The 20,931-nt window shown below is 40.1% G+C and overlaps 2 protein-coding genes across 2 annotated transcripts; one reads left to right on the top strand and one right to left on the bottom strand.

Moving 5' to 3' along the window:
* Positions 1–6,030: 6,030 nt before the first annotated feature.
* On the bottom strand, positions 6,031–14,206 carry slc39a7 (solute carrier family 39 member 7). Its single transcript, XM_072448237.1, has 7 exons — positions 13,587–14,206; positions 12,448–12,616; positions 11,762–11,830; positions 10,571–10,705; positions 10,155–10,256; positions 9,009–9,205; positions 6,031–6,322 (listed from the first exon to the last, which is right to left on the bottom strand). The coding sequence occupies exons 1-7, from the start codon at positions 14,196–14,198 to the stop codon at positions 6,068–6,070; spliced, it is 1,539 nt and encodes a 512-aa protein (XP_072304338.1). The 5' UTR covers positions 14,199–14,206; the 3' UTR covers positions 6,031–6,067.
* Positions 14,207–18,227: 4,021 nt separating this feature from the next.
* LOC140361487 (major histocompatibility complex class I-related gene protein-like) lies at positions 18,228–20,212 on the top strand. Its single transcript, XM_072447200.1, has 2 exons — positions 18,228–18,534; positions 20,055–20,212. The coding sequence occupies exons 1-2, from the start codon at positions 18,312–18,314 to the stop codon at positions 20,195–20,197; spliced, it is 366 nt and encodes a 121-aa protein (XP_072303301.1). The 5' UTR covers positions 18,228–18,311; the 3' UTR covers positions 20,198–20,212.
* Positions 20,213–20,931: the final 719 nt, after the last annotated feature.

The following is a 20,931-nucleotide window of genomic DNA, read 5'->3' as shown; positions in this document are numbered from 1 at the left end:
CTGCTATTTGTACTGAGTTCCTCCTACTGGGACGTCAGTGAGAGGACTCCACCCATTGCTCCTGAAAGGCACTGCTGAAAAACTCTCAATGTGATATGAGCGTGACCTGGTTTACCAAGTTTACGAGAAGCTGATCATGCTGTTTCCTGTTAAAAAAGATAATGTCAGTGATATTCGGAAAGTGGTGTAGGTGAAACAACCAGAAAAAGCCTATATTGACAAAAAAAATGGGTAGGAAAACTGCGGTCATAAAGCCTCTCCTTAAGAAGAGCAGTCTTGATACTGAGTCATTACCGGCCCATCTCTAATCTGACAGTTTGTCCTTGAAAAGGTTGTTTACAACAGCTCACAGATTTCCTCTTAATAAACATTTCATTAGATGTTTTTCTGTCAGGTTTTAGACCTCATCACAGCACTGAGACTGCTCTTGTCAAGGTGACAAATTATATCCGTCTGAACACTGACACGGGCAAAGCCTCAGTCTTAATTTCCTCTGTATCTGCTGCGTTGTATCAATGAAATTTCCCCATGTGTGGACAATAAAGGATTATCTTATAAGTCTGTTAGATCTGAGCGCTGCTTTTGACACTGTCGATCATGGGATCCTCTTACAGAGACTAGAGGACTGGGTGGGCATCACTAGCACTGCCCTAATCTGGTTAAGGTCCTATCTGGAAGACAGGAAGTACATCTCAGGGACATGTGTCCCTGACCTGTGGGGTGCCCCAAGGGTCAGTCCTGGGGCCCCTTCTGTTCAACCTCTACATGCTGCCATTAGGTCAGTTGACTTGTCCTATCACAATTATGCAGAAGAGTCAGATCTTTCACTGTCGGCAGGTGAATATGGACCAGTGGATTCACTCTGTCACTGCATCCAACAGATCAGTGTGTGGATGCAAAACAACTTTCTCCAGCTGACTGGAAATCTGACAGGCTGCTGACAGGCCGCTGACAGGCCGCTGACAGGCCGCTGACAGGCCGCTGACAGGCCGCTGACAGGCCGCTGACAGGCCGCTGACAGGCCGCTGACAGGCCGCTGACAGGCCGCTGACAGGCCGCTGACAGGCCGCTGACAGACAGGCTGCTGAAGGTATTTATTTACTTACTTCGCAAGAGGAATTCATTTCAAGAGGAATTCATTTCAAGAGGGTAATACTTTTCTTTTTTTAAACCTAAAGGTTATAATGAGCTGGAGAAGAGTTACAGAAATCCAAAATTCAAGTGGTAACATTTTCAAGCAAAAATATGTTGCATGTGGTCAAACAGCAGCTAAACACAACTGAAAGACTTTAAAAGTATTCAGTGCTTAAGTATAATAATGAGCTGTAATAAAGAGCTTCTGTAAACTCATGAACACCTCGAGTTCAGCAACGTTTCCAACCACCAGCACCACACACCACAGTGCACATTTACAGGCCTGCTCTTGTTTAAGGCGTTCACATTTGCACAATCACCAAATTGGCTCCAAACTGGGACTAAACCCGGGACTAAAAGAGGAAAAGACCAAGTATCAAACTGGGACTAAAAGAGGAAAAGACCAAGTATCAAACTGGTACTAAACCCGGGACTAAAAGAGGAAAAGACCAAGTTTCAAACTGGGACTAAACCCGGGACTAAAAGAGGAAAAGACCAAGTATCAAACTGGGACTCAAACTGGGCTAATACGAAGAGTAAAGAAGATCAAGTGTGAATGAACCAAACCAAACAAAATAAACTATAAACATCCATAGAAATAAACAAAAGTGGAAAATGTATTTGGTATAAACTGCAGATTGTTGCCTTTGCTCTTTTAAATCGTGACTCATATGAAACCCAGCACCAACATGGCGCTCTGATTACAGGCGTCATGCACCGTCTTCCCGACATCCACCCACATCTCCACGGTGTCGCTGTGTTTTTATTTTCCCGCAACAAACTTAACCATTACCGTGACAGATGAACGGGCTTTTCAAGTGCACGTCTGGAAAGAAAAACGTTTGGAGGAAAGCACGGGGAAAGAGACATTCTTTTGATCGTAAACTGGAGCAAAAAACTTGAAGAAAAGAGATAGAGAGAGATTGAGTTTATGCTGTCACGATACGAAACTTTCAAACTTGATTCAGACATTGAGTAAAAGGCTAAATACTCTCGACTGATTTCAATTCCTCAATGATAAATATGATCTTTTATTTTAGGCTTAGATTCTTTACTGTGACCTTAAAGCTTAAAAGTTCTCATTCGCTTTTTACACTTGTTTAGATCACATTTAAGTTTTTGTCGAGGTCTAAACTACTTTCTTAGCAGATGCTCACAGAAAGCTGAAAGCTGCTGGAATCTTGCTCACCTTTATCCAAATGTTTTCTTGGTGCTCTTCAGATGCAGGATCAGAGTAATTGCAAAAAAAATAAATAAAGGCTTTTTATATTTTTTTGCTTCACATTGTTAGCAGCTTTGACATGGTATTTTACGTAATTATGCCACAATCACTGTTGCTTATGTTCAGCTAGTTTCCAACTGTAGTCCCAGGCAAGGTGTAGAATGCCAGCAATATACAAAACATACATTTACATGATTATACAGTACAATTAGCATTAGGAGACAAATATAAAAGATGACACTGGACGGAGACACATCGGGCAGCAGCACAACAGCAGCATTATTGTCACAAGTTTGATTCTCCAGTAAACATGACTTCAACATATGCTTAAAAGTGTTGTGTGTATTAGCAGTGCGTACGAGAGATAGTATTGTGTTTTAGCCTTTTTAAATCCAGGCTCAAAACGTATTTGTTCGGACCGTCTTTTAACGCTCAGTAATGTATCGAAACTTTATTTTGCAGTTTGTTTTTACTTTGTTTGATGCTTTTGTACTGCCTTTTTATTGTGAAGCGCTCTGTCACCTCGAGTATCGTAAAGGGCTCTAGAAATAAAGGTCGATTGATTGAAATCTGTCGCGCATCAATTTGTGAACTTGATTTGACGGCAGTAAAACGTTGAGGTGAACCAGAAACTCTGAACGCTTTCAAAAATATGGTTGGTGGCATCTCACGAGACATTCTTCTGATGACAGCATGCCGTAGTTACCAGAAAAGTAATTATGAGGCCAGGAAAGTTTATTGTAGACCACAATTCATACAAAAGGCAATTCAAAGTGCGTCACGTGACAGTTCAAAAAGCATTCAAATCACAGACAGATTAAGACCTACAATTATACACTTCCTTACGTCATATTCCAGCATAAAGTGGAAGAAGTTGTGGGATATGTTGGTCTGTAAACATCAAAACGGCTTTATTTATTTCATTTCAGCAAGAACTCTCAGGTGTGATTCCTGAAATATGAAGTCGATTCAGTGTAAGATTAAAATGCCTGATATAATGTGAAATCCCCACAGCAAACCTTTGGACATGAGACGGAGCACATTAAACACCTGATATATTTGAACAGAGGAAAGGATTTTGATGCTGTTGTTTCACAATGTTGGTCTTTTTCTGCCTGCACTCATGGAACATTATAAATACAGTTTTATGCCATGTTCTCGACAGCGTCAGAAACGGCTGCAGTGTTTTGAGAAGAACATGCGTAAGACAAGTCCTCTGTGAGATCTGTTTGACTTTAGACTTCATTTTATAACACTATGGATTGATCATTTTGCAAATATATATTCAAATATAGATCTCCAAACCTGCTAAACAGCTCCACTGAAACTCAAAACAGAAGCTCTTTTTCTTTCTGACACTCGGGCTTGTTCAGAATCTCTGGTCGACTCGTCTTCTTCATCTTCTTCAGCTTCACATGACACTAATATTGAGAATGCCATTTTAAATGAACCGAGATCCAATCATTTGAATAATCAGTTTGAGTGTCTGAGTTCAGACTTTGGAGGGATACAGTGGACTAGTTTTGCTGTACGTAATATGTTCATGAAATTAATAAAGCCAGTGAATTATATCAGCTTTGTTTTTGTGGCTGGATTAAGGACTTGTACTGAGCAATAATCTAACGTTACATGACATAAGAGCCCAGACTACCAGAAAAGTGACATAAAGCAGACTTGGCAAACGACTTATGTCATGATATCATAATCGATTCCTTTCTTCCTTTAAAGTACGCACAGGTTTAAAGTAAATACAGGTTTAAAGTATGCAGAAGTGAGGAACCAGGAAGCCCTTTTTGTCTATTTAAATTCCCCTGAATTCATATTTCGCGGTTGACTTCACTGCATTGGACTAAATCCCCACGAAAGACGGGTGTAAGAGTAGAAACGATAGGAAGCAATCACCAGGAATTGACTCAAATGACCGTACCATAAGGAGGAGAGAAACCCAACAAAGCCCTGAACAATAACCCGGCCTAAGCAGAGTTCACGTATCACATATCTAACATCACATATCTAAGATCTAATACCAGAAATGCCACTTCTCATAACAACCATGTCTGGAAAGGCTTTTGTCTGTTGCCACCAGTCGCTCCCAGTTCGGTCTCACGTTACATTAGTTTGCTGGTGAGTGTCATAGTCGATATCTTTTGCCCGAAAACAAATCAGCAAAAATGTAATTACAAAATATCCCATAAAATCACGTATGAATAAAACATTTGAAGATGATTTATTATGAGACGCATTATATAAAACTGACTTATATGAACCTCTGCTATAAACGCTCGTGTTCCCTTCCTCAGGGTTTATGATATATGATAATAACTTTGCTGGTACAAAGTTGAGCGTCTTCTCCACAGGCACGAAATGCACAATGGGCCTTTTCCTTTTTTTTAATCATCAGACAGTGGCATCAACTCCCAGAGAGTCTGAAATTGTCTGTAGATATTAATAACTTCACTCGAAACTTGAAAAAGCACATCCTGGATAATCAACTATTTTCAGGGGGGAATTTTGCAGTCGACGCATTTGAGCAAAGACAAAGGCTGCACCAGGAAATATTCATGAACCGTAAGGCGACACTCCTTTGTAAACTTGTCAGGCTGCAGGTGTGACGCACCAAAGTATTTTTAATCTGTCAAAGTCCATCATATTTCATGTGTTAGCGTTAATCTGCACCAGTTATTGAAATAGCAGCCGCGCCCCTTCAGAGGAGCATTAAGTGCATTACTGTGGTTATCTAAAAAGATTTACCGTGTAGATAGATTTATGGGCACGGTTGTTTTGCAAATACTCTTAGCGCTCTACTTAACACTTAAAACATGTAAAACAAGGGAGAGGAGGGTGAGTGTGTACATATTGTACTTCTGATACTTGTAGGACTCATTTACAAACTGCTCAAATACATCAAATAATTAAACTTCTTTATGAGATATTCTTTTTTTTATTCAGCGGAATGTAAAAGGCATACATTTTATAATTACCAATATAAAGTGAGCAACATTCTTACAGACTTTCTTGCAGTTGTCCTCGGAGGTGGGATTGTCCAAGTTCTGACATAATTAACACGGAAACAGCCACAGAACTCAGAACCCGCACTTCAGAAACCAGAGTTTATCAGAGTCAGTTCAAATTAAAGTTATATTTATACAGCCGTCAGTTAAAATATTGATAGTACTTGTGTTATTTTCCCTTTCGTTACCCTTTACCGTCCTGCTCCTGTGCCACTGCCGCCGGAGCCGACGACAACAAAAGCATTCAAATGTTGATTCACAGCTTAAAGATGTAACAACACTGTCCACGTTAATAAAGTAACTTAATTGGATCCATATTTCGGTTGAATTGAAAGCACCTTCTTGTGGGTTTTATTGTTCGTTTTGAGTCTTTACATTCCTTAAACTGTTATGTATTGCTCCTAGTTTGTCCCCGACTTGACTTTGACTCGGCTGAATCACAGAAACTCTGAGAAAACGTCGCTCCGAGGCCCGAGTTCTGACCTCTGAGGACAACTGGAAAACAGCATTAGTACGTCACCTGAGAGTGCGTGTTGGACACAGGAGTTTCTTTACATTCCATTTTTACATCAAAAAAAGGGGACAAAGTAAAGCAAGTGCTGATGGGGGGAAAAAAAGACAATTTAACATACAAAAAAAAACAATATTTGTGTTTTAATTCAACCGTTTGGCCGTGCGTTCCACGTCGTTGCCGATTCTTTCATTCATACTCGGCTATCAACACCATCATTCCAACTCCAAACAGCAGAGCCAGAATCTCCATCAGGGATTGTCCGAAACTAGCCCGACCCACCAACAGTTCGGGGAGCACCGTTACCGTGGCGATGTAGACAAACCCCCCGGCGGTGAAGGGCAGGATCCAGGCCGTGGCCGCAGCTCCGACTCCTTCAGCCAAAAGAGAGCACGTGGTCCCGGCCAGAGCCCCCAAGGCAGTGAGCAGCTGCAGACACATGGCCTACGGGGACAGAGGAGGTTCAAAATGTAAAGCATATGAACAAGCTACGGATAAAGGCAGCTACATGTTTGTCTTGTAAGTTATTACGTTTTCTTTCCCCCATTAAGTGTATAACAAAAGCAGTGCATTGTGACCATAGGCTGCAGTCATGGGTTTCAGTCATGTGACTATAATATTTGGACACGTTAGCGCATCGCAGCAAAAAGGTCCCGGGATTGATTTACCTTTTCATGTCTGCAGGAAAAAGAGATGCTACATTTCAGTGCGAGTTTCCTGGTTAAATAAAGGTCAAGAAGTCAACATTTGAAGACGTCACCACCGATATTATAATAGATCCAGGTCACATGCTGTTTCCTCTCCTCCTTTAGATGGTCATGAAAAACGGCACAAATAATTGCAAAGGAAAAAGATTGATATGGAGTTAGATCTTCATCTACAGTCGCTGACCCCTAAAAGCAGGCACAACTTACCACAACAAACTTTTGCTGACATTTATATCAAGCCAGATTTTCTAAATTAAAAACAGGTCAAATGTGTAAACTCTCCATTATATTCATGGCTCATTCACGCCTCTTCCAGGCCTCATTTGTGAGTCACTATTTAATCTAAGAGACTTCGAGAGAGAATCAGAGAGAATGAAGGAAGCTTTGTGTTCCGTTTATTCTAAAGACTGATTTGATCCATTTTGGCTAAAGAAACACCAATTACTCTTGCTGGGTTCAAAGGGGTCAAAAACCGGGACTGGGACATGTCTTGTGTTTAACTGGGACAAACCCTCAAAGCTTTAAGGGGAACAGACTGTGTGCGGATGAGTAACTCTGATCCTAAAAACACCCGGACAGTCGGAAATGACGCTGTAAGTCCACTGGTCCCTCCTGACCGCAGTAGGACATTTCTGGACAAACGGGGTCATTGGGGATGTTACAGAAGAGAAATCTTTTGTTTTGAGTCTTTTTGTTGGCACAATCAACGGTGAGCAATGCAGTGAGCATGTGGTTTTCATCCTGAAGATGGCAGTAGCAACAAGTGTGTGATATCACTTTGGATCCATAAATATACGAGTGGACAGCGCTAGCCTAAAACCCGCCGCATTTCAAACAGGAAGTGAGCAGACTGGCTCAAATTCAGCTGAAACTATCTCAGTAAATGCTGCTGTCAGACTCATCATTCTGGACAATGCTCTTTATGATACTAACATTTTTTATTTTGCTATTGTCTTTGGAAATCAAGACATGAACAACAATAATAACCAACCAATCTTGTGCCTTTTCCCCCGAAGTCTGCTCCAGCTTGTGTTTGCTGCAGGTTTGATTGACAAGCTAGTTTGGTTCATTGCTAAGCGCTCGCCTTGTGGAAACCAGAGCAATATCATATGTGGAAGTGTTATTGCTAGAACATTTTTCATGCTTTAGTATGAGCCCCGAGGGACTCATCTCTCGTTCAGATGAGCGTGGTTGACAGGTTAGCCAATCAGAGACAAGCATGGTCTGTCCATATCAAAGCAAACAAAGGAAAAAAATCACATGGACTGAAAAACACTGCAGAATCAATGGGCAAAGAGAGAAGTTTGATTTTGTTCTCAATGACAAATGACCCATGATGTTTCAGAAGTGTCACAGACAGCGTGTCTGACTGCGCGACACAGGGAGGGCAAAGTTCACCCTGTGGCACATTATAAGTGAATCTTCATTCAAAATAATAAGTGAATCTAACCCCAAATGCAATAAGATTATTTGCAGTTGTATATTTGAAGTAGTTCAACCCTAAATATAAACGTATTATTAAGTTACACAACAAAGCATGAGTCACAAGCAACTGCGTTCAACTTCAAGCACCAAACAATGTGCTTTATGTCTATCTACGCTCTTATCTGCACCACGACTGGTTCCACTTTCTATATTACAGCCGAAACCTGCCACTCCCGATGGACCGGTATTATTGATTTAAGTGACATGTACACGTGTAGGCTAGTAAAAGTATGCTTTCAGAATAATATTTCAAAAAACAATATACTTAAGCACCGAGTAAAGCCAATTCATACTTCATAAGAAGCAAGAAGTACAGTACAGTAAAGTACGGTGATTTTAAGTTTTAACTGTAATGTTCATCAAAATGGCTGGTTAGAACATAGAACAGAAAAATATAATGCCATTCTTTTTTGGTTTTAATCTGAATTTCACAAATGATAATTTATACTTATAAAGTATGAATTGGCCAGTTTGAGGGTACAATCTTGATTACTGTATCATAGAAAATACAAACCATACTAAAACAATCTTACTTCACATTAACAAACCAAAATTATTCAAACTTTAAATATCTAATGTAACTCGCTTCATAACTCTGATCATTTGAGATTCAGTTTATGTTACGATAAAGGAGGAACAAAGTATTGGTTTCATCATGACTTTGGTAGAAATCTTTCATCTTATTCTTAATGTCTGTATAAACAAAATGAAGGACTAATTTGAAATGATATTGTTACAACTTTATGCGTATACATCTCCATCTCATATATATATATATATATATATATATATATATATATATATATATATATATATATATATATATATATATATATATATATATATATATATATATATATATATATATATATATATATATATATATATATATATATATATATATAAATAATTAGACTTAACAGCCTTTATTCCATTACCTTTTTTTTGGTGCATCCCGACTGGACAAGGATGGCAAAGTCTCCGATCTCATGCGGGACCTCGTGAAGCAGGATTGTGACTGTGGTGACAGCGCCCACTGCTGGACTGACCAAGAATGACGCTCCGATCGCCAAGCCATCCGTGAAATTATGTGTAAAGTCTGCAGCCAAGTTCAGGTACCCAGACACCTTGATATCTGCACCAATGACAACAACCGCAACAGATGTTCAGGACAGATGTAAAGAACTGGATGTAAAAACCAACACAAACTTATAGAAACATATAAAGGTCATACAATGGCCGTGTTGTTCAGACTAAACATATAAAGAGGTTTCTTTCATGGTCCATTCAACATTTGGTACAGTACTTTTTTATCTGTTCTCTTATCGGACTGTGTATATTAATGTGTATTGTACGTGCCGTCCCCCCCGTTTGTAAATACCCCTCTTATTGGCTATGTCAAAGCGTCTTTGGGTCATTGAAAAGCGCTATATAAATAAAAGGTATTGTTATTATTATTACTTGAACCTCAGCAGACATATACAGCCACATTTTTGGTGCATTGTCTGAATATTGTTATGAAGATACTACAAACAAATATTGAGATATGCCTTGACTTGAGACTTGAGATGCCTCGACTCCCCACACTTCCTGACTTCCTGTGGAGGCTTTCACAAAGACAAAATCCTCACTTAAAACGAGCGAGTTTGAGGAAGTACAGACACTTTTAGAAAGAATTCCACAATAAGTGTTATTGAAAAGACCTCAAACCTTGACCTTGAGCTGGTGGCAACACTTGCTGTGGAAGACAAGCACGTGGCGTACCATCCACCAGAAAGGTTACATAGTGTATCTTTAAGTCATTCAATCCTTTATGTTTAACCATTAGATTATGGGGTGTTAACTTGCCATTGACAGAAGGCAACATAAAAACTATAGTGTCTCGACAATCCTTTTGATCATCTTCCCATAATGTTCTTATGTATGTATTTATTTATTTATCTATTTTATTTATGCATGCATTTATTTGCACAACAACTGTGTAAAGTGGGTCTGAAAATGTAATGGAAATGATCAGATAAAATCACCAAACAGTAATATTATCTGAATGCCGGCTCATAGTATCTGGTGTTTTTCTGTCTTACCTGTACTTTTGTTCTCCTCCTGCTTCTTGTCTTTAGTCACTTTGTCGTCCTTCTTTTCCTCCTTCTTCTCCTCACCATCACTGTCTTTTTCTTTTGGTGCTGCTAAAAAAAAAAAAATTAAATGTGTCAACTCAAAAACTGTTGAACATCAATCAATTGCATTTTTTCTGACTTAACATTACAATTGTGATTAGATTTTATATTTTAACAGTAGGAATCTGTTCACATCCAAACAGACTGAAAAGCATGCGTCAGTCTTAACTACAGGTTTGGCCCCTTTGACATACTAAGATGTTTGTTTTTATGCAATATAACATGTGACCTTTCAAAGAGCACATTCACTTTATGCCTCGTTCATGCCTTCAGCAACAAACCAAGTCAAAATAAGTCATGTGAAAATGTAAATAGTCTTTTACCGTGTGAGGGGCTGTGAGAATGTCCATGGCCGTGTCCTCCCTTCACCAGACGCACAAACTTCTCCACGACCAGGAAGGCGATGATCCCAGCCAGAACCCACAGACCCACAGACATCATGTGACCGTGGGCTGCTCCTGTGAACGTCAGAGTCACTCCAGTCACAACTGGTTCAGACATTTGGAGACTGTCCCTTCTTACTATTATTGTGTAGGTTTTATACATCGACGCAGGAAATATTATGCTTTGTTCAGGTAAAACGAGTTTAAAAAAATATATATATTATAAAATTATCTTTTGTACTACTACTTTGCCTGTGTCACTTTTCGTACGTACCAGTGGGGCTGTTTGAAAAGCGCCCCTGAGCCACATAGAAAAGCAATGAGAATCTTTAGCCAATCACATTCTGAGAAAAAGTGACTGACACTTTGGGAAAAGTCATTGTAAGACTATCTGAAATGAGCGATTTCTTTATCTTTTCAGCGTCGTGGTTACGCCCCAGAGCTACGCAGTTTACGCTGGAGACAGAGACATGTGTACGCGGAAGTGCCACACGCTTTGTTTTCCGTGTTTACATTTTTAAACTGCTTCTACAGACGTCTGTGTACAAAAGGTACGTCCAAAACGATCCAGAGTGAGCTCCTCGACTGTTTGCTGCTGTGAATAAATAATTCATGTTGAGGTGAAAGCGGCTGATTTCATATCAATCCCAGATGTGTCAAACGTCGTGCTCCGTTACCTTGACTGAAAGAGGAGTTTTTTTTAGTTTATTACATAAGCATTAAGTATCGCTTAGCTTTTATTCATGAAAATATGGTTTGGATATTAGAAAACCCATGAAAGAATGTTATAAATGACATGTCTTTAAGTAGTTCAGGGTAACTAATGCCACTTAATTGCTACTCTGCACTGTAAGTTACAGTATCACTGGGATTTTTGTTATGCTCTTTACAATCTGATATTTTATAAAGTGTAAAATGTCATTTTATGTCAAATGTATTTTCTCACAAATGGGATCTGCCTCTTAGTCATTGTATTATCATTAACGAAAGTGGAAATAAATTGTGTTTACTTAAATAATTCAGTGGTAAATGTGTATTTAAAATATGTATTTATTCAGTCAATGTTAAATAGCGCCCCCTATATGTTGCACCATCAGCCGCCGCTGCTAAACTGATATGAAGGTTACACACCGTGAGAGTGTCCGTGGTCTTCACTTTCATGCGAGTGTCCGTGATCTTCACCATGATGCGAATGGGGCGCTGTGCAAACAGAACATGGCATTACATTAGATTAATAAAGACTATTACAGGGTCAAATATGTGTGCACACATTATAGAATACCTTCTCTGAAAATGCCATGCACCTAAGAATAGGATTATTTGGGAAAAAAGCTTGACAGATTAATCGATGAATAAAAATTATAATTTTGGTGCCGGGGATATTTAAATGTTAATCATCAGTAAACATCACTCAAACAGATAAATAAGTAATTTGTTATCATGTTTTTTGAGAGCCCTTTTTCTTGACATATTTGTTCTTTCATGGCATTAGCACATTGAGTCTATGTTTATCAGAAAAGGTTTATTGCCCTTGTGGGTGAACAAAATTCACAAACTAGGACCTTGATTTGGCGGCAAAGTGCAACACACAACAACGAATAATAAAAACATCAAAATATATCATATAAGGCATGCAAACAATTACAAATTTACTAATAAAATTAAATAAAATAAAAAAAAAAATCATAGGAAAAGTGCTATATAAATAATAAAATTATCATCATTATTATCATTATTATGTGTGTGTTTGGTGCACACAAATACAAAGCCATGTTATGTATAAATGAACTTTGAAGGGCAGAAACAGCAGGACTCACCCAGAGCGTGGGGGATGAGGTGGAGAAAGGCGTCTCCCAGGAGCCCCCCGGAGGCAAAACTGAGAAGTACTTTCAGCAGGTTCTGGTGCTGGTCGCTGTTGGACTGGACCGGGATCAGGAACAGGATCAGGAACGGGGCCGCACTGATCAGCAGCGTGGCCCCCACTGCCTGAAGAAAAGAGAAGAACACAAATGGAAAAACTAATCTGACCGTGCTGCCCGACACAGAACCACAGAACAAAAATAATAACATTGAAATATTGTTTGTATTGTAAGGGACTTGTAATGTCCCTCTCTCAACACCGTATGGTAATTGCTTTTCCTTTAGGAGCCTGAACATTCCTCTGCCGTGTTCATGACTGAATGATGGATTTAATCTACAATCAATTCAAACACAGACACTTAACCCCACCCACTCTTCGGATTGGTTAGCCTTCATCATGCTGAGTGATTGATAGATGGATTTAACCAATCACAGTAAAATGTGACTCATTGTTTTTTGGCAAAATCCCTTCTCCTAATGGCACCAATACTGTGTTTAACATTTGTCATTTGATTGATGAATTGAACAGAATGCTTCAGCCGACTATTAAAGGCACTCTGTGTGTTTTCTGGTGGTGGTCCCTCACCCGCTTGACTCAGGGAAATGTTTTTGCTTTGGCTGGAACTTCTCATCGTACAACATTAAACTGATTTATTCTATTACAGGCATTTTGTATTTTTAAAATACCAGATTTTGGTAAAGTTAACTGCATTTTACGTAAAGATTGCTCAGCTTTGTGCTATTTTGTGGGAAATGACAGGCAAAACAGCAGCATCCTCATTAAAGAAGGTTCTGGACCCTCCGTCTCAAAGCAGTACCTTTGACATCACAAGTCCAAATGTTTTTGTCTGAGCTTCCTGATGAATTAAAGCCATATTAAGAAACTGAAACTGTTTCAGACTGAACAATATCAGTGTGTATAACTTTTTTTTTTGCCCAGATTTGAATGGAAAAAATAATTTGCCAATTATTTCTAAAAACGATCTGTAGAGGATCTGTTTTTTGCTCAGCTTTGTTCAAAATCACCAAGCTGCCATGATGACCAGAGCTGGACATGGAAGTAAGAGTGATGACGTCATTTCTTTGCCAATCAGACCTGTGTCCAGAGCTCCACCGTGTCTCTCTTCTCTCCTCCACCCTCCATCTTTTCCCCATGTAGGTGCTCATGACCGACGTCCTCTTTGTGCACGCGGGCAATGTGGTCATGACTGTGTCCATGGTCGTGGTCGTGCCCGTGGTCGTGCCCGTGGGCGTGCCCGTGGGCGTGTCCATGCCCGTGGTCATGCCCGTGGTCGTGCCCGTGGTTGTGCCCGTGGGCGTGGTCGTGCCCGTGGTCGTGCCCGTGGTCGTGCCCGTGGTCGTGCCCGTGGTCGTGTCCATGCCCGTGGTCGTGCCCGTGGTCGTGCCCGTGGTTGTGCCCGTGGTCGTGCCCGTGGTCGTGCCCGTGGTCGTGCCCGTGGTCGTGCCCGTGGTCGTGGTCCTCCTCTGTAGGGACATTGGCCTCTGCGCTCCATTTGCTCGCTCCGTGGAACATCTTCACCTGAGGCTCATGTTCATGGTGATCGTGGTCATCGTGCGAGTGTCCATGGTGATGGTGTCCATGGTGATGGTCTCCGTGGGAATGGCTGTGAGCGACGGCTGTCCGAGAGGCAAACAGCAGAATGGATGATGTGGCCAGTGTCAGTGCCAGTAGATGTGCACGGCCCATGTTAACCACTGCAGAAAAAACAAAATCAGAAACAATATTAAATGCAACATTGATTATGAAAGGTTTAAAAGTAGGAGTTTCTCTAAAAGAATCATATTATGCCTTTATTTAGTATTAAACTATAAACATTTTGTTGCAAAATAAACAATTTAAAGGAGACGCTGCAAGCAAAACTCTTCTTCTTTGGTCAGTTTTCTCTCTCTCTTAGACATGTGTCCAGTGTGAGTTTAGCCCTTACATTACACCACATGTCTGACCCAATCGCACGCCTCCAATGCAGGACAATAGAGGTATGTCCGAATCCACGAGAGGCGCACTGCAAATTCATAATTCATCCTGCAGTAGTGCTGGCCCGCCTGTGCCCGCCTGTGCCCGCCTGTGCCCGCTGGACTGCGTTTGCCAACTTTTACAGAAATTGCTCATCTCGCGACACAAACCAATACCATCGATGGAAATTGTGCTACAGCTGTAAATAACCACCTAAGTCATGATGATTCACAATATAAAAAGGAATATAAAAGGATTGAAAATGTACTTCACGAAAATGCTGAAAATATACAGATAAGATCATTTACCACCCTAATTTTCTTTAAGGAAAGATAAACTACAGAAGATTTGTGATCTAATGCAACAAATGAAAATTGAAGTACTGAAGTATGTTTTTAGCGGTTCCTATATTGCTCGTCTAGTCGAGGCGTCGGGTCAGAAATATTTGCCTCATGAAGCTCAAAATGCTTGACTATCTGTATGAAATGATCAAGTTTGTGAAAATACATGCCCAGAAAGTTCAGATATACGACTCTGTTACCTCCTTAATTAATACATTTATAACTTGGAAATCAACGTTTAATGAAACTCCTTCAATAACTTTTTGACATATCATGATGTGGTCAGATGCATGTATCCAGTGACACTGACCGTGGTGGTGACCCCTGCACAGCAGCACTGACCACTGGCCAGCAGAGGTCAGAGGTCACAACTTTGGCTGAAATGTGAGGACACTTCAGCCTCATTTTGACACTCTTAAAATCTGAATATCTCCCTTGTTTTTTGGGACAATTGAATGATTCCAAAGGTATTACACTCTGGTTACCATGAGCTGTCTGCTGGAGTAAATCTGACCCTTGTTTCAGATGTAACTTATACAGAGTTATTCAAACACGCCTGGATCCTACAATTAAGCTGGTGATAAAAGAAAACAGTTGGAACTCATAAGTACATTTTACACAATATATTTTACTTTAAATAGAGCGACAATGCACTGGTTGTAAAAGCTGTGTCACTCTCACGATCCACGGGGGAAATCCATGTTTGTCTTCAGTCTTCCGCCTCATGAGTTACAAACAGCTGCTCAGACGCGCAGAGATGGAGATGTGCTGAATCTTTTATTATCCACGTCAGCCGTACTTGAAAGAGAGTTTAGCTTAAACTATTAATGAGGTGATTTTATCTGTCAAACTGTGACAACTCAGCCATCATCGGTGGCTTCAATTAAGTTTGGCTAAAGATGCTAACTAGCTACATGTCATGCTAATATGTTGCTGCAGCCAAACAATGTCTCCAATCAAAGCCATTCCTTACCAAAGTGTGCGGATGTGTCCGTGTGCCCGCTGCAGGATCCTCTCTGCACAGCCAACTCCACAGATATACTCTTTACAAAGACACTGGTCCCTGCGGTGAAAGACGTGGCATTACAGTTTTACTCCAAATGAAATCGCGCGAGAAGAACACGGAACTTTCGCCATGGCAACGTACCGACATCCGGTTCCAGGAGCCATGTTCTGACTGGGAGATTCATGGATCTATTAAAATGCATATAAAATACCACGTATTGTGCTGTATCTAACGCGTTCCCTACTATACTAATGTAAACATGATAAAATAAATGATCTTTTTAGTTCATATGTTGGTTTAGGTGGTCGTGGCACACAAACTGCACTGCAGTGGAGTGTTTTAGGGTGAAAATCACTCCTGTATTATTGTATATTACTGTATTATTAGGACCACTAATATCTACCATTAGATGACAGCTTAGACTACACATTTCCCCAAAGTGAACCAAATATATTTAATATGAATATTTTGGACATGAATAGCAGATATGGCAACTTTTTATTTTTCAGTTTCCTTCTCGAACTCTAACTTGAGTTATCTAAAACTGTGATAAATATTTACCATAGGTTTTATACCAACAAACCAAGTAATAATCAGAAAACATACAAACCTGTCACATGGACCGTAATTGTCACGACAACAGAATCCATGATCTCCATAGCCCTTATTAAACCATTGTTTATTTTGGCCTATGTGTTATTTAAAGCTCATATTCAAGTAAAATAGACTGATATCAATATCAAAAAGGTTCTTAGATTTGATTTAAGTATATACATCTTTCTTTTCTTGTCAGTATTGGATAAATATAATTTCAAAAGATTTGTCCAAGTGTAGGACAAGGCCAGGGGGAAAAGGTCACTGCAATGTTTGTACAGGAGGGGGCAGCAAAACTCAGACCAAAGACAGGAAAAGTCCATCTTCTAGGAAAGTTCATTTAGGCCCACATTGTCTGGGATGATTGAATTTAATATTATGCAGCATGAAAACAGCCCAATATTGACAGGGATATTCATTTGATGTATGTATCTATTTTTTCTCTCCCTGTGCTGCACTGCGTTGTAGCATTATATGTTTATTACCTACTTGAACTTGAACTTGCACTTACCGACTTATGATTTTTAATTGTTATTTATCTTTCTTTTTGATTGCATCCTTCTATCTCCTGCTGGAATTTTCCCATTATGGTAAAAATGTACGTTCTCTCAGGGTTCCCAGGCTTCAGCAGCCAAACCCGCACTACATGTTTTTTTTTTCTATGAATCACTAATAAACAAAGAATTCAACATTATATGTATATCTACATCTAAGAAGCATTGCAAAAAAAAAAAAAAAACTAGGTGGAGTGAAAGAGAACAAGGCCACACACAGTTCATAAAACTGTCTCTCAGGTTTGACCAGTTTGTGTGATGTGGCCACACCTTCACTGGAGATGACACGCCTGCATTCATCTGCACATAGAAGCCATTCGGCCGTAACATGGCTGCTGCTGTGTCAACTGTCATTATGCTGCTGCTCATCGCTAAGGTTTCCTCTTCAGGTAAAACATATTTGTTATTGACAGCCTGCAATGGTCAACGAATGAAAACCCTTTTAATTTGGACCACATTTTGGTACATTATAATAATTCTTAACTTAAATTGTATGCATTCTTACTGGGCAGGGCAATGTATTCTTGTGTGTGTGTGTGTGTGTGTGTGTGCTCGTGTGTGTGTGTGTGTGTGTGTGTGTGTGCGTGCGTGCGTGTGTGTGTGCTCGTGTGTGTGTGTGTGTGTGTGTGTGTGGTAACTTAACTTCATGGTAACTACAACATAGTTACTGTAGATGTAAAGTTAACAATGTTTTCATGCCTTGGACAGTTGTCAGTGTTTTTTTCTAACTGTTTCCTGTTAGTCAAGTCACTGTTTCCTGTCCAAGTCAACATTTTTGTGTGAAGTCCTGCCCTGTCTCCAAAAGGAATAAATAAGATATTTATGTGGTAGAGTCTCTAAAGAGTCTCAAGGAACTGCAATCAATGCAAGTAAAGACAATGACAAGTAGGATCAAATATGAAGCTCAAACAACATCATTATAAGAATAAGATACTAAAACCAGCTGTAATTTGTACAAAGTAAAGCAACCCAAAGGTCAGCAGTTTGATCCCAACACAGACAGAGACGAGAGCATTCTTTTTTCCTTGGACACTTCCATTCAATGACTGAATGAATGTGAGTGATTGGTGGTGATCGGCGGATGGGGCACATTACAATTATTAATACAAAGTGTCTTTGAGCATCCAAAACATTCTATAGATTATCACTGTACAAATATGCAAATCCTAATGACTGTAAAAGTCACCCCCAGAATGCTCTTTAAGATGTTCGTTTCAAACTGTTTCAGACTTTCCAGTTTTAATTCATCACCTGATATCTTTCTCCAGTTCTCCCCTCCATCTCGCTCCTGCAGAAGTCTTCCTCGTCCCCCGTCACCTGCCACGCCACAGGTTTCTTCCCCGACAGAGCCATGCTGTTCTGGACTAAAGATGGAGACGAGCTCCTTGAGGACGTGGACCCCGGGGAGATTCTGCCCAACCACGACGGGACCTTCCAGAAGAGTGTGGAGCTGGACGTGTCCTCCATCCCATCTGAAGACTGGGGCAGGTACCACTGTGTGTTCAAGTTTAGTAACAACACAGAGGACACCATCAGCGTCAAACTGGACAAAGACGTCATCAAGTCCAACTCTCGTAAGTCACATAAAAGTACATTGCATTTCTTTTAAAAATGTATAGCTAACAAATGGCCCCTCAGAAACTAACAAAGTAATTAATTTCACACAGTACATAGTTAAAGCCCTCGTGATATGGCGTTTTGTGTTTAAAAAATAAATAATCAAAAAAATTAAATGTGTTTTTAACCCACTGTGAGGATCGCACAAGGGTTAAAATATCTAAAGTAATTTCCTCCACCTTTGGATACCATGTTGATGCCCTGTTCTGGCAGTGAACTCATGTCTTAATGACCACACAGGGTTGTAGGCCACAATGTGCCAAATAGCAAAAAAGTTGCAATAATACTATGAGAAATAGATAAATGAACAAGTGCATTTTGGGATGGAACAGCTTTTGTGTCGGTTGATCATTTTGAGTACAGCCCACCAGTCTTTACTTCCTTAAGCAAAATTAAAAGTGCAAGTACAAAAATCATCAAATCAAATCAATTTTATTTTTGTAAGGCCCAAAATCACAACAACAGTTGCCTCTGAGGGCCACAGGGAGAAATGAATCAACAATGTCTGTGGTGGCGATGAAGTCAGACAATGTCTGTGGTGGCGAGGGACGATGTCCCAGGGTCCTCTGTCCTTAGACTCTCCTTCTCGGCCAGGAAAAACTACAAAAAAAACCTCTTTGGGAAAAAAGCGTAGAAACCTGGAGGAGTTCCAGTGAAGGAGAGATCCGACTCTCACAGACGGACAGACGGACACAAGGAGACTGGAGCTGGACCCACTCTTCAGGCAGAAGAGGGACCGACTGAGGCGAGCTGGACCCACTCTTCAGGCAGAAGAGGGACCGTCGGAGTCGAGCTGGACCCACTCTTCAGATGAGGGACCGACTGAGGCGAACTGGACCCACTCTTCAGGCAGAAGAGGGACCGTCGGAGGCGAGCTGGACCCACTCTTCAGGCAGATGAGGGACCGTCGGAGGCGAGCTGGACCCACTCTTCAGGCAGATGAGGGACCGACTGAGGCGAACTGGAGCCACTCTTCAGGCAGATGAGGGACCGTCCACACAGGGCAGGGACCACTTCACCAGGGGAGGGACATCTGGGTCCACAGGTCCTCAGGAGTGAGAGAAAGAAAAAGAAGGCGGTGAACAGTTTGCAAGTGGAATTAAAAAATAAATATTGTTTGATAGCATAAGTAGTCAGAAGAAGAAGAGGATAGTGCTCAAGCTGTCATACTTCCCCCAGCATAGTTACTCCTAGGGCAGCGTAGCTAAAGCTGTGGGTTTATGTTTCTGTTCCTAACTAGTCCGACCATAAGCGATTTCGAAGAGGAACGTTTTAAGCCTAGACTTAAATGAAGAGACTGTGTCAGCATATTTAACATGGGTCGGGAGCTGATTCCATAACACAGGAGCTTGGTAGCTAAAAATGCAATATATATATATATATATATATATATATATATATATATATATATATATATATATATATATATATATATATATATATATATATATGTCATCACAGTTTCGTTTGCTTTTAGATCCGTCCTCAAAGTTTCCCATCAGCCTCGTCATCGGAGCCATTGTAGGGGCCCTGATTATTACCATTGTTTGTCTCGGGGCCTGGAAATTTAAGCAAAGTTTAAACAGGTCAGACATTTGTGGTCAAGACACTACAATATAATCCTTTCTCGGAGGAATCAGATTTGGACACTATCAAGAATGTAAGTCAATTGTTACTAATATAGTGAGTGATTCAAATGTTTAACCAAACGCACTTCACATCTGCATCACAGAGTCTCAGACCTGCTGAAGAGACTCAAGTCTGTGTCAAGCATTTGTGTTCTTTTAACTGACACCACTAGAACCATGTAAATATGTATACCACACAAGTGTGAATGTATGTGTAAAGAAGAGAAAGTATTACTGTTTTGTTTTATTTTTTTGCCACAAGGAGAAGCAACAAACTATTCAATCCATGTTGAAACAACGTTTAATAAAACTCACTTACTACCTTGTAATCTCTTTTGTTCTGTTTCAGTGTTGTCTTTTTGTTGTTTTTTAACATTAATCTTAAATACTTTAGTTTGTGTCTCTTTTGCTCATCACCTTGTTGTCCTGGCTCACTGCAGCAAAACAAACCTTCCAATACTTATTTTTTAATCTATGTATAGATTTTAAGATGTGAGACTGAATTAAACTAAAGGGACCAATTCTGAAGTATGTACACACACTACAAAAACTATTATGTGGCTCTTTAATTAAACTCCTTGTTTTTACACTATTTTAGTGCATTCCTAAATTGCCCATACAGCCTATTTAAAAAGCGCTGAGAAAATATTTCAAGCTCTCAATGATTTAAAAAACATTTCCAGGACAGATGTCCAACGTTCTCCCAGACAGACAGACAGAAATTTT

This window comes from Eucyclogobius newberryi, unplaced genomic scaffold (assembly GCF_026437365.1).
Source record: "Eucyclogobius newberryi isolate DKJ021-1_F unplaced genomic scaffold, fEucNew1.0.hap1 SCAF_16, whole genome shotgun sequence".
In the NCBI taxonomy this organism is placed as follows: Eukaryota; Metazoa; Chordata; class Actinopteri; order Gobiiformes; family Gobiidae; genus Eucyclogobius; species Eucyclogobius newberryi.
This window is presented reverse-complemented; position numbering and strand designations above follow the sequence as displayed.